Source organism: Canis lupus, chromosome 14, assembly GCF_011100685.1.
Source record: "Canis lupus familiaris isolate Mischka breed German Shepherd chromosome 14, alternate assembly UU_Cfam_GSD_1.0, whole genome shotgun sequence".
Classification (NCBI taxonomy): Eukaryota; Metazoa; Chordata; class Mammalia; order Carnivora; family Canidae; genus Canis; species Canis lupus.
In genome coordinates this window covers 51,631,034-51,644,447 of record NC_049235.1, presented here as the reverse complement: position 1 = coordinate 51,644,447, position 13,414 = coordinate 51,631,034, and the positions used below count along the sequence as shown (strand labels likewise).

At 38.7% G+C, this 13,414-nt stretch overlaps 2 protein-coding genes across 4 annotated transcripts in view; one reads left to right on the top strand and one right to left on the bottom strand.

Moving 5' to 3' along the window:
• The window catches only part of DOCK4 (dedicator of cytokinesis 4), a 409,941-nt gene that overhangs the window by 331,323 nt on the left and 65,204 nt on the right, over positions 1-13,414 (top strand). For all 3 annotated transcript variants that reach the window (XM_038557373.1, XM_038557375.1, XM_038557374.1), the window contains exons 28-30: positions 9,877-9,952; positions 11,726-11,826; positions 12,260-12,318. In XM_038557373.1, coding sequence (XP_038413301.1) covers positions 9,877-9,952; positions 11,726-11,826; positions 12,260-12,318 — 236 coding nt within the window. The remainder of the gene's footprint in view (positions 1-9,876; positions 9,953-11,725; positions 11,827-12,259; positions 12,319-13,414) is intronic.
• Positions 6,580-7,965, bottom strand: LOC102153873 (putative elongation factor 1-alpha-like 3). Its single transcript, XM_038557376.1, has one exon. It carries the CDS (start codon positions 7,963-7,965, stop codon positions 6,580-6,582), a length of 1,386 nt encoding a protein of 461 aa, XP_038413304.1.

Below are 13,414 nucleotides of genomic sequence, written 5' to 3'. Positions count from 1 at the left end.
TCTTAGACAAATATTTGATCAGGGCCCCTCAAAGAGGCATTTTTACCCAAACTCCCATTTTTTATTACCCACTATGTGCTTAATACATGTCAAATCATAGTAACTAGCTGAGAAGTCACCTTGAACCCTGCTGAATAGCCCATCCTTCAAAATATGTATTCTTTTATGTGTTGGTCCTTGGTCCTTTCTATGTTTTCAAGTAAGTTAAATGCCTTTAACTTTCATCTATAAACCATGTTGTTCCAAATCCTGTAGCTTCTTTACTTTATGTGAAGTCCTACCAAAAGCTGTGACCAGACATTTGGTGATTAGTATGGTCTTGTGTTTGTTTATTTCCACCTGAATGTCTAGTATTGGGTGACACAGTAAGTGTGTCCAGCCTAAATTGTGCAAGGATAAGACATGTGTCTTTCTTGCTTGTGTGCAAAGCTATATTGTCCTCACTGCTAAGTTCTTGTTAGATGTTTCTGATGAGAACAACTGCTCAATTTGAGAAAGAAGGAACATAAGGGAGATGAAAATTAAGTACCAAAAATACAGGACACTTTGAGACAAGCTTCTCTCCACCCCCTTCCCATACACATTGCAAAATATAGAACAAAAATAAAGTCACAGCTTTATACATTTTCAGAGATAAATCTTATAACAGCCTTGCTTACTGAGGAAAGTAAAACCTTCTGGCCTTTTGGTTGAAATTTCAGGCCCTCATTTTGTTTATCTTGAGTGCATGTTGGCTTCAAAAGTAGCATACATTTTGTTTTGTGCTTTTTCTCACCAAACACTGAATTATTTAGTTGACTATTACCCTCAACTAATTTAGCTTTCAAATAAGATCAGTGTAGCAAATAGGTGGTTATGGAGTCAAAAATTCATAGGGAAGGTCATTCATTCATTTACTGACCCATCCATTCACCAAATAGTTTTCATTGCCTAAAGTAATAGATAAAGATATCTAGTACTAGATAAAGATTGAGTATAGTTCTTTGAATATGTTTTTGAAAGGAACTTGTTCTGAACTGGGATTGGAAGCCTCTTTCATTAGGAAGTAAAACTTGAGCTGAAAGCCAAAGCAGGAGTTAAGAGGCAAACAGCAAAGGAAGGATGTTCTTATCAGCAGGAATAGCTTACACAAAGGCTCTGTGGTCAGAGTGAATACAGCACATTCAAGAAGCTGAAAGACTATTAGTGTGGCTGGAACAGGAGGAGAGAAGCAACCAGTAATGATGAGGTTAGAAGGGGGAGACAGGGCCCAAATATTAGGAAGTAGAGAAACATAAGAGAAACCAAGAAGGCAGCACCTGGGTGGCTCAATTGGTTAAGCATCTGCCTTTGGCTCAGGTCATGATCTTAGGGTCCTGGGACTGAGCATCACATGAGGCTCCCTGTTCAGTGGGGAGCCTGTTTCTCCCTCTCACTGCTCCTCTGCCACCCATGCTGTCTCTCTCTCAAATAAATAAATAAAATCTTATAAAGGAAGGAAGGGAGGGAGGGAAAGAAGAATGAAACCAATGAAGAAGGACCAGTTAGGAGCTTAATATAACAGTCCAGCTAAGAGATGCTGATGGCTTGGGCAGGTAGATGGCAGTGAAGGTAAAGAAGATCAATTTTGAAGATCAAGGTGACATAATTTGCAGATGACTGGATGTGGGTGGCAGAGAAAAAAATGGAAGATGGCCTTTAGAATTTTGGCCTGAACAGAAGGATGAATGGTGGTGCCATTCTCTTTGGTGGGGAAATACTCAGAGGAGCAGCTTTGGGGGCAGGGAGGGTGAAGAATCTTAGGTGAAATGGAAGTTTGAGGTACTCTTAGATATCCTAGTGGAAACATGGAAGAGGAAGCTAAACCTGTTTATATGGAGCCGAGGGAAGAGGTTAGGGCTGGAGATGTGCATTTGAGAATCACTAGCATATGGATGATAATTGAAGCCATGGCACTGAATGAAAGCACCTGGAAGAGAGTGTAGATTAAAAACAGAAAAGTACTTAGGAATGGGCTGTAGAGCGTGCTCCTATTTTAAAGGTCAAGATCTGGAGAAACATCCAGCAAAAGAGATTGAAAAGGAGCAACCGTGATTAAAGATGAGAACCAGCAGAGTATAATGTTCTGTGAAGAAGGTATTTCATGAAGGAAGCAGTATCAGGAGCTGCTGGGAGCTTGGAGATGATGAAGACAGACAGTTGCCCCGGGTTGGGCAGAGTGGTGTAGATACTGATGACCATGACATGTGCTGTTTGAGTGCAGTGATGCAGGAGGAAGCCTTGGAGTGAATTCAAGATCAGATAGGAACTGAGAAAGTGAAAACAGTTCTTTAGAAGTTTTGCTTTGAAAGGGAGCAGAGAAATGGGGCTACATCTGGAGAGAATTATGGGACTAAGACCCTTTTAAAAATATGGAATAATAGAGTATTTGGGCTTACAAGTAGGAATGGCCCAGCAAAGACAGAAATACCGATGATACTAAAGAAAACAGGAATAAGTGAAGGAGCATGTTGTGGGGGCCAGTGGTGTTGGTACAAGTGCAATATCGCAGTGTGCCCGTTGAGAACTGCCTGTTACCTGTCCACAGTCAGCTTGCACTGGAAGTTAAACCAACCATGGAGGTGTGCAGTTTAGGTTAGTTGGCGTTGCCAATGTGGTAAGACTTTCTCAGTGAAAGAAGCTTGCCACACTTAGAGTAGCTCTGATCTTGTGTACACAAAGAAAGCTTGGCCTTAGCTAGAAGCGTTGGCATGGTAACAGGAGGGAAGACAGGGTGTGTGATAGTGACGATGGAAAATTGGGTGGTGGAGCAACTAATCTGTTGAGCACCCACCAACACCACTACTGTTTTGTGGTGGTGGTGGTGGTGGTGTTTTTCTATTAGGTGTAATAATCCTTAAACAATTCTGTCCAGGAGAGAGATAAGATACTGATTTTTACCACAAAACTATCTATTGCTACAATGAAATGTGCCAAACTTAAATAGTGACAGCAAATATTTGCACAAGAATTTCCCTCATACTCCATCCCTGGTGAGTTGTGAGGAGCTGGTAGGAAGAATGAATACATGAACAAAAGGCTTCCGTAAGATTCGAGCCTGAGAGGCTAAAACTGAGCCTGTTGACACATGAGTGCCTTTCTGCCAGTACCACTCAGTGGAGAAGGTAAAGGGAGTTGTTAAAATCCCTCCATTTCAATCCTGGTTCACTCTTCCTCATCACACTGCATGCTTCCTTGACCGCAAGCAAGATCACTCCATTTCCTGCTTCCCCATTTTGGCTTATGCTGTCCCCTCCCCTTGGAGTACCTTCAGTCCCTTCCTTCAAAATAGCTTTTAAAAAGGCATAGTGTTTTACAAGCTTCTCATTTGAGAATTACCTAGTACAGCAAGGAAGTCTAACAAATCACAGGTTTAAATATAGTTGCGAGGCTACCGTCATTTAGTAAGACTTACTGTGGCCTAGGCCCATGGTGAACCCATGGTTAGTTAACAAGGCCAGCTCTCCTCAACATTGTTCCTCTCCAAGGTCCAGCCATTGGCTGTCTTCTCTTCCATCTGTGACACAGTCCCCAAAACCAGACAGGATGATCATGTGTGTTAGAATCCTCTGGTTGGGCCCCGTCTTGAACTCACCAGGGCATAAGTGGTGGTGAGGCCCTGAAGTCTTGTGAATCCTTCAGGTGATCATCACATACTCTAATGTTTGAGAGCCACTAGCTTAGATCAGTTCCCTTGATGGCCTTCTGGGAGTCTCCTCTCCCCCACGTGTCTTTGTGTTGATTTCTTCTGCTCCTATTAACCCACCAGGTTGAAGGGAAGTTGTTGTCCTCCATGATTAGAAGTCCTTAGGTTTTCAATGTGTAAACATTGGTCTTTGTTGATACCCAGTTTATCCACAAAGGGGCATCTCCCAGTCCAAGTATATTTTGTGGAGGTGGGCTTTTGCTTAAGCACGTTGTCGGGCTGGAGTAGTTTACAACAAACAAATTATAATGAGATTTCTGTAGCAGGGAGAGAGCATTGCTTAAAGAATACTTTCTAAATGCCAGAATGAGGTGGCAACTGAAAATCTTGAAGCAATAACTTTGATTTCTGTGCACCAGTTCCTCTTTTATGTGTAAGTTTTATCACGCTGTGCCCATAGATGAAGGTTGTCAGAAGTGATCCTGTGCCTGCACTTCTACGGCAGCTATCGGTAACTTGACTGTTTGTAGTAACAGATTGCAAACCGTTCTTGGCTATTGAATCGGGAGTGCTGAGATTTGAAATGTCCTTATATTCAGAAACTGAGTCATGAGTAAAAGAATAAAACCAAAGGAGCCTCGTGGTTTTGGAGGAGTAAAGAAAGATCCCTAAACACCACAGGTATTGACTACAGTGAAGGAGCAATAATGTTAAATGCCCTTAACTGGCTTGGAGACCTGTGTGCCAGGTTCCTGACTCAGTGCTGAGTTACCATAAAAAGCTCCGGGAGCTTCCTCTGTGACTTGGGCTGAATGTTAGAAGCGTAAAAGCAAAGCATTTGAAGTAGACTCATTTTAGGTCTTTCTAGCTCTGAGAAGTCTTATTTTTGGAGGTCTTACCTCTCAACATATCAAACGTACTGAATAGACCCACATACCACATTTTACTGCAGGAAAAAAAAAAAGTAAAGAGCAATTTTTACATTTTGCTTTTTAAATTATTGACCTATGAGTGAACCAGTGAACTCCAATTGCTTCTGATTTCTCAGCACTTTTGTATATTTAGGAATTCTTTGGAAGGTGTAAATAGTAACCTATGCTTTTTCCTAATGTTATAGAAGTTGCCTAAGTATGAAATTGGACAATAAATGAAAAAAATAATGTTGCATTCTGTGGACATATGTAATTAACCTTTTTTTTTTTTTAGTTTTTATTTTGCAGTTTTATTTTTTGATCACATAGCATTTTTTCAGGTCTCAGTATTTCCCAAAGCTCCTCAAAAGATCTTAGTCCTATGCACTGTGCTTCTTGTGCCTAACAATGAAGCAGCCTTGGTGAGAAGATGAGGTGTTCAGTCTAGAACAAGGACTACACGCCCCGTGAAAGATCTCCTAAGTATAATGATTCTAGAAGTCAGGAGAATGTGAAGCAGTGTTCCGTCTGCAAGTTTTTCTGGCTTAGGTCTGTGTAGAGCTCTTCAAAGTGTAGACCAAGGATCAACAGCATGAGCATCCCCTTAGCTTGTTAGAAATGGCAGCAGCTCTTATGACTACCGAGTCATAATCTTTTTAACTAGATCACCAGGTACCCACTGTTTGAGAAGCACTGCTTTGTCTAGAGCAGCCATTCTCAGCTCTGAGTGCACAGGGGAATCACCTTAACACTCCTGATGTCCAGGTTGCACCCCAGTCCAGTCATGAGGATCTCCAGGGGTGTGATCAAGGTATCTATCTATTTTAAATGCTCCTGGGTGATTCCAGGGAGCAGCCAGGTTAAGACTCACTGGTTGACAAGAAGGCCACAGAGGCTCCACATTGTTTACCAGTGAGAACAGTTCAGGAAGCTGTGAATTTTGTTTGTGTGTTTAGGACTCAGCATATAACTAACAAATGGGTCATCTTTGCTGTGAAATAACCTCTTACATGGAAGGTTGGATTTGTTGGCTGCTTTCCAGGATATTAGGCCCAATAGTCTAAATCCCAGATATGTCAAGTTTCACTAGCACTGGATGCAATTCTTTTGTTTTGTTTTCTTTTGTTTTAATTTATTTGTGAGGAGGGGGGAGGAGAGAGCATGAGTGCGGTGAGGGGCGGAGGGAGAAGCAAGCTCTCCGCTGAGTAGGGAGCCCATGACTCCAGGATCATGACCTGAGCCAAAGGCAGATGCTTAACCAACTGAGCCACCCAGGTGCCCCATGGACGCTCTTGTTTCTGGACAACAATTCATGCTACTGTTATGGGCCAGAAGGTGGTTTTTTTATGTAAAACTCAGGTATGGTGGGACTGAGTGTATTTCTCCATTGAATACCAAAGCAGAACGTTCGTGCTTAGAACCACGTTAAGGATGAACTGCTTCTTTGCTTGATAGCATTTCATATTCTGATAATTAAGTTTTAGTTTCCTAACGTAAGTTTTAGATAAACCACTTTGGGAATTTTAATGATTTCTTCAGTTACCGTCATTGATTTTGGTAGTAACTATGGAAAATTGCCACTTTATACTGTAATTCGCAGGTGATTTATCTCTTTAATAGGAAATTCACTGATGATTTCTGCTGTTTAGGGGGCTGGAGACACCACAGGACACAGGACTTTTTTTTTTTTTTCATTAAACTTTTGTTTTAATGGGTCTCAAAATTCTGTGGCAGATTTTTGGTCAAGTTGTTTCCATTAAAAAGTACTGATTTTAAAAACTAATAACTTAAAACTGCCACACACACACACACACACACACACACACACACACACAAATGGTCCACAAAACATTCTCCTTTCCTTCTGAAGGTTTTACGATGCATTGTTATCATTAACCAGTCTTTTACTATTAAACTTAAATGGCCAGTGGACACAAACAGTTCTGAAACCTGCTTCCACCACTGATTAAGACTGGGGGGGGGGGCAGGTATTGGGGATAATATTCACTTATCCTTCTGAGCTTTCTGGGCAGACGTGATGACTTTGCCAGCTCCAGCTGCCTCCTTGTCCACTGCTTTGATGACACCCACAGCAACCGTCTGTCTCATGTCACGAACAGCAAAATGGCCCAGAGGAGGATAGTCAGAGAAGCTCTCAACACACATAGGTTTGCCAGGAACCATATCAACAATGGCAGCATCCCCAGATTTCAAGAACTTGGGACCATCCTCCAGCTTTTTTTCAGAATGATGATCTATCTTCTCCTTCAGCTCAGCAAACTTGCAAGCACTGTGAGCCATGTGACAATGCCCAGGTGCATATCCAGCACTGATTTGGCCAGGATGGTTCAGGATAATCCCCTGAGCTGTGAAGCCAGCTGCTTCCATGGATGGGTCAATTTTGCTGTCATCAGCCACACTGTCACCACGAACATCTTTGACAGATACGTTCTTGACATTGAAGCCCACATTGTCCCCAGGAAGAGCCTCACTCAAAGCTTCATGGTGCATTTCAACAGACTTTATTTCAGTTGTAACATTGACCAGAGCAAAGGTGACCACCATGCCAGGCTTAAGAACACCAGTCTCCACTCGACCCACTGGGACAGTACCAATACCACCAATTTTGTAGACGTCCTGGAGAGGCAGCTGCAAGGGCTTATCAGTTGGACGAGTTGGTGGCAGGATGCAATCCAGAGCCTCAAGCAGTGTGGTTCCACTGGCATTCCCGTCTTTAGGGGTGACTTTCCATCCCTTGAACCAAGGCATGTTAGCACTTGGCTCCAGCATGTTGTCACCATTCCAACCAGAAATTGGCACAAATGCTACTGTGTTGGGGTTGTAGCCAATTTTCTTAATGTAGGTGCCGACTTCCTTAATGATTTCCTCATATCTCTTCTGGCTGGAGGGTGGTTCAGTGGAATCCATTTTGTTAACACCAACAATTAGTTGTTTTACACCCACTGTGTAAGCCAGAAGGGCATGCTCACGGGTCTGCCCATCCTTGGAGATACCTGCTCCCAGTTCACCAACACCAGCAGCAACAATCAGGACAACACAGTCAGCCTGAGACGTGCCTATAATCATATTTTTGATAAAGTCTCTGTGTCCTGGGGCATCAGTGATGGTCACATAATACTTGCTGGTCTCGAATTTCCACAGGGAGATATCAATGGTGATACCACATTCACATTCAGCTTTCAGATTGTCCAAGACCCAGGCATACTTGAAGGAGCCTTTTCCCATCTCAGCAGCCTCCTTCTCGAATTTTTCGATAGTTCTTTTGTCGATCCCACCACATTTGTAGATCAGATGGCCAGTAGCGGTAGACGTGCCCGAATCTACGTGTCCAATAATGACAATGTTGTTGTGAGTCTTTTCCTTTCCCATTTTGGTTTAGGTTTAGTGGTGGTTTTCACCATACCTGTGTTCTGGTGGCAAACCCGTTGGAAAAAAGGGACTTTTCATTTTCATAGGCTTTGCTTATACTTAACTTTCACAGTAAGATTCATTGAGAGATATAATTGACATACATAAAACATACATGCTTGCTTATGGTAGAGTAGGTGCCCGAAAAATGGTGATTCTCTTCTCTTTCCCTTTCTTTACCTTGAGCTATTCTCATTCAACCATCCAGCCCCTTAGTCTCAGTAATATTCTCCTATCCCAGGAGAAGGCTATAATAATGGGTTTTCCAGCAGATAACAATAATGAACCCTTATGTCCTTCAAAGACTATAAATATTCTTCTAATTAGTAAATATCCCTCTAATCCTACTGGTTTTCCTACTGGTTTTACCAGTAGGATAATGAAGGTGTGAATGACGTTGGTGGGGTGTTCTGTATCATTTCATTTTATTTGCGGCCACAGAACTCTACCCCTCGATTCTAAATCCTGTGGTGACAACTGGAGTCTCATCACATCACAAACTCTCCACTGGGCGTGCATCTCAGCAAAGGCTGAGGAGGTTTTGAGTATCAACCATATATATTCCATTAGTTTATATTATAGTATTTTGGGGGAATGGCCTATGTTGCTTCAGTGTAATGCTGTATGTAATATTAAATGAACCAACTAGATATGTATGCATTGGATTCTGAATGTCAACTCATATAGCTGCAAAAAAGGAGCAGGTTTTGAACAAGTTGTATAACTCTAGAATTAGCCACGAGTGTTCACCAAACCCTTATCTTTTAATCTCCCTAGCAAGGTACACATGGCTGCATATGTCCCCTTGTCAGGCTTTCCCTAATTTCTCCAGCCCTGAGATGCCCCATTCTCTGAATTGCCTTAACACCCACTGGCAGTTTCACACAGTTTAGCGCTGCGTTATAGACAATTTCACAGTCTGTAATTGTTTCTTTAGTGGCACTCTGTCACTAGGACAGAGGGAGTCCGCCTTCCATAGCTCTTGCATGCCCCCTAACCCCTTAAACAGGAGAGAACAGAGAGAAGACTTTTAATAAATACTTAGTATATTCTATCATTTTATCCATTTCATCTTTGGGCTCCGTTTCTTTTTCCTTTTGTTTTTGAAGTGTGACTTTCTTCCATGTTAATAAAATATGGAATATTATATTTGGATTCATCATTTTGATTTGTTCAGAAATTAATAAAAGCATTGTAAAAACATCAAGAGTTTAATATATTTCTGCCTGGGTCATATGAATTTATAGATCTGGGTATCATTTTACAAAGAACCCAAATTCAGTGATTGATTTTCTTTTTCTTTCTTTTATAAAATTTTTAATTTTTTGTTTGTTTTTTGTTTGTTTCCCTGGTGTCCCTTTTTTCTATTTCAAATATGAATTATCTAATATTGTTCCACATTGGGAGCACCTGGCTGGCTCAGTCGGTAGAGCATGTGACTCATGATCTGGATGAGGTCATGAGTTCAAGCCCCAAGTTGGATGTAGAGATTACTTTAAATAAAAGTTTTAAAAGCTAGCACAGGATATTCATAATACTGTTTTACATGCTTTCTGAAGGTTTTCTTTCCTTTTTTAAAAAAACTTATTGATTGATTGGAGGGGAGGGTTGCAGAGTAGAAGGGAGGGAGAAGGAGAGGGAAAGAATCCCAAGCTGACTCCACCCTGAGTGTGGAGCCTGACATGGGGCTTTATCTCACATGACCCTGAGATCATGAGCTGAAACCAAGAGTTGGAGGCTGAACTAACTGATCCACCCAATGCCCCCTAAAAGTTATCTTTTACCTTAATTGCTTTTTATTCTTATCAAATAAATGATTCTCACTAATGCAAAGTTTCCAATGTAAAATGTTGTTTTTTTTTTTATCATTAGTGTTATTATTACAACAGTTCTATACCTGTCAGATGCACTTCGTAAGAACTTCTTAAATGAAAACTTTGATTATAAGGTAAGTGTCCATCTGGATAACTATCCTGCATGAGCTGAAATCTTTTACCTTATACTTAAGGAAACTTCCCAACATATTTTCTTCCTCTTAATAATAGGAAAACCCATGTAGTCTCCCTACCCTAATTTAATCTTGGGCTATATTAGATTTCATGATAAATAATATTGAAGAGTTTTCATTATATTTGTGAACAAGTTAAAACTAATCATGCTTACCAACCTAGTAGAAATCAATGCTTAAGAGGCTGTATGTAATTCCTTGTCATTACTATAAATTTTCATTCTTTCCTGTATGGTCCTCACGTGTGGCAAAGGGAACTTGCAACATAAGTTTTTAAGACATTTTTTAAAGTAGAGTTTATGTGAAGAAAATATTCGCAAAGTAAATGCTCCAGTTCCTTTATTTCTCCATCTTCACATTTTTTTAGAATGAATTAATGAAAAGAAACAAAATAAAAGGTTGGTAAAATTCTTTAAGGCAGAACTCACTATACATCTATAATATAATTTGATATGCCCAAGAATTCTTGATATACTACTTTTTAAATGGTAAACAAAGATGGGCAGTGCCTATTTTGGCTTCCCTTCTTAATGATGTTTTATGTTTTTGGCATCTTTATTATTCTTTTTAAATAACATTTTTCATATTAAACATTGAATAAATTATCCCTATTGGATAACTCGAAAATACAAAACAAACAAACAAACACAAATACAATAAACACCAATGGAATTTAAAGGTTGTATAATATGTCTTTATATCATGCCATATAATAATAAATACATGTAAATTTTATAATTACAGCTCTGTTTTCTAATATTCAAGTTGTTTCTGCTATTTTATTCTTTAAATTACTCTTTCTATTTGCCTTCTTGCAAAGTAAAATTTGACATACCTCCTTAATTATTTTTTGGATAAATATTTATAAGTGAAATTATTGAGTTAAAGATTATACCAATTGTATTTTATTTCCTACGTATATACCAACCTGAAATGATTAAAATTCATATTTTGTGAAGTATCTGTTCTTGACTTTTGTTCATTATTTTGCTTAGTCTAAGCATATTCTTTTTTGTTTGTAAGGGCTCTTTGTATATAAAAGATATTCTTTGCAATGGTTTGCCTTATTATTTCTAATTTTTACTTGGTGTCAGTAAAGAAGTAGTTTCCTTCCATTATGTCATGTTTTTGGTTAAATTTATTTCTGGGAATTTTATTCTGATCTCTTTCTGATGCTGTTTTTAGTATAAGAAAACTTAGTCTCAAAAGATTTGTCTGGGTAGGGAATTTTTATACACCGTCTGAATTTAAAGCAATTAGCATATCCAGAGAAGTGTATGCCTTTTTTTTTTAATTCTCCATTAAAAGGAGTTCCAAAAATGAATTCTCACAGGAATAAAGTAACCCAGCTTATACCTCAGCTTCCATGGAGATACTAAGACATATTATAAGAGAAACAAAACATTTAACATATACCCAAGAGCTTAAGAAACCTGTGATGCAGCACTGAAGCAGTATATAAATAGACAGTATTTATTTGCTTTACTTCTTTGTTACAGCAAATTTCAAGCATATATAAAAGTAGAGCGAATGGTGTAATGAACCCCCACATACCCATATCCAACTTTGACTATTATCCACATAGAGCCAATCTTATTTCAACTGTACCCTCCTCCACTTACCACTTTTGAAGCAAATCCAAGATATCGTGTCACTTAATCTGTAAATATTTTTGTAACACTATAGCATTTAAATATTTTGTTCTTGTTTTAGATTTGGGATTCCTACTTTTACCTTGCGGTCATTTTTATAAACCAGTTATGTCTGCAGTTGGAGATGTTCACACCTTCCAAAAAGAAAAAGGTGTTAGAAAAGTAAGTACCAGGGTATAATTGGGTGGGAACGTGAGGCAAATCAAATGTTGTGCCTTTAAAGTGGTGTTTAGTTCAAATGATTCATAGATCAGATGTCTATAACTGGAAATGACAATAGAGAAGCAATGAGCAAGAGGACAAGAAGCATTCTTTTCTGGAAATTTTCAACTTACCCTTTTTTTTTTTTTTTTTTTTTTGCCTCAGTCTTTCAGGAATCAATATATTATAGAAGCAAATAAATTAGAGGATAGATCTGTATTATCAAAGGATTTATATAAGGATTTACATTAGAAGCATCAAGACATCTACATTAAACATCTTTAATTACAAATATAGTGTCCCTTAATTCAGAATGATAGGCTATATCCTAAAGAGACACAAATACTTCTTTGTTGGAGGTTTTGTATCAGGTTTGCTTTTTGTTTTATTTCAGGTATGGTGATATGCGTGTCACAATGGGTTGTGAAATTTTCAGCATGTGGCAAAACCTAGGTAAGTGATGGAAAGAGAAGCCGCCTCCACTGTACAGTTTATCACTATATTCCTAAGTGAATAACTGAAGAAGGGCAATTTACCAATGACAGCATTTGAAACCAAATGTTTAAATCAATTAAGTTATCCATAGAAAGTAATCAACATTTTGGCACTGAATATGGTTATAACTAATTTTTAAAATCGATATCTGAAAACTCACCTTACTTTTGTGTGTTTCATCATTAATGAATGATAAATTTTATAATCTAGCATTGCTCCAATAACATGCACATTTTTAGCAATGAGCTAACCTTTCAGAATTTGAGATTGTAACAACTCAAAGTTTCTAGAACTCTGAATTGAGTCTATGAATCATAAAAGATTTAAAATTAACTTCATGAAACATTGACTTGCACAAAAGTACTCTTGAAAACTTGACACCGTGGACCTATACCATAAAGAGTGTAGCCAAAGGATTTTAAAGCCTCTGCCGTTGCTAAGAAACTATTAAATTCAATTTTGTTACTCTGACACAGCAGATAGAGCATACTACTCCAGCAAATTGATGACCCAGACCTGGTTGCATAGAAAATAATAATATTTGGAAAATAAATTGTTTTACAACCTCATTGGCATAGGGTTTATTTCTGGAGATTCCAACTTATTTAATTTTGTATGCTAACTATGCAAGTTTATAGTATTCATTTACTATTACTGCACTGTAAACTTCTTGTGATTCATTAAAGTGATGGGCCTATTTGAATTGAATACGTAATGATCTAAAAATATCTTTTCTCTTGGGCTCATCCAAGCACATCTTGGAAATGGCAGGATTTGTTTTCTGTAAATGAAAATAGAACTATTATCGTTTTACTTCAATTCATGTTACAGAGTGATTTTTGACCACGATCTGTATATATGTATAGCAATATTCATAGCAGTTTGAGGAAGCCTTGTTATATATAATTGAGCCTGGTGTTCAGTGCTTGCTGGTAATTTCAGGAAAAAAGTGAGCATCTTGAAAGCAACCTCCAACTCTGTCTAAGGCCAGCCAGAAGAAGTCCATGATGTATCTTTAGATTCAGCTCTAAAATAGCATCGGTTTATCTTATTT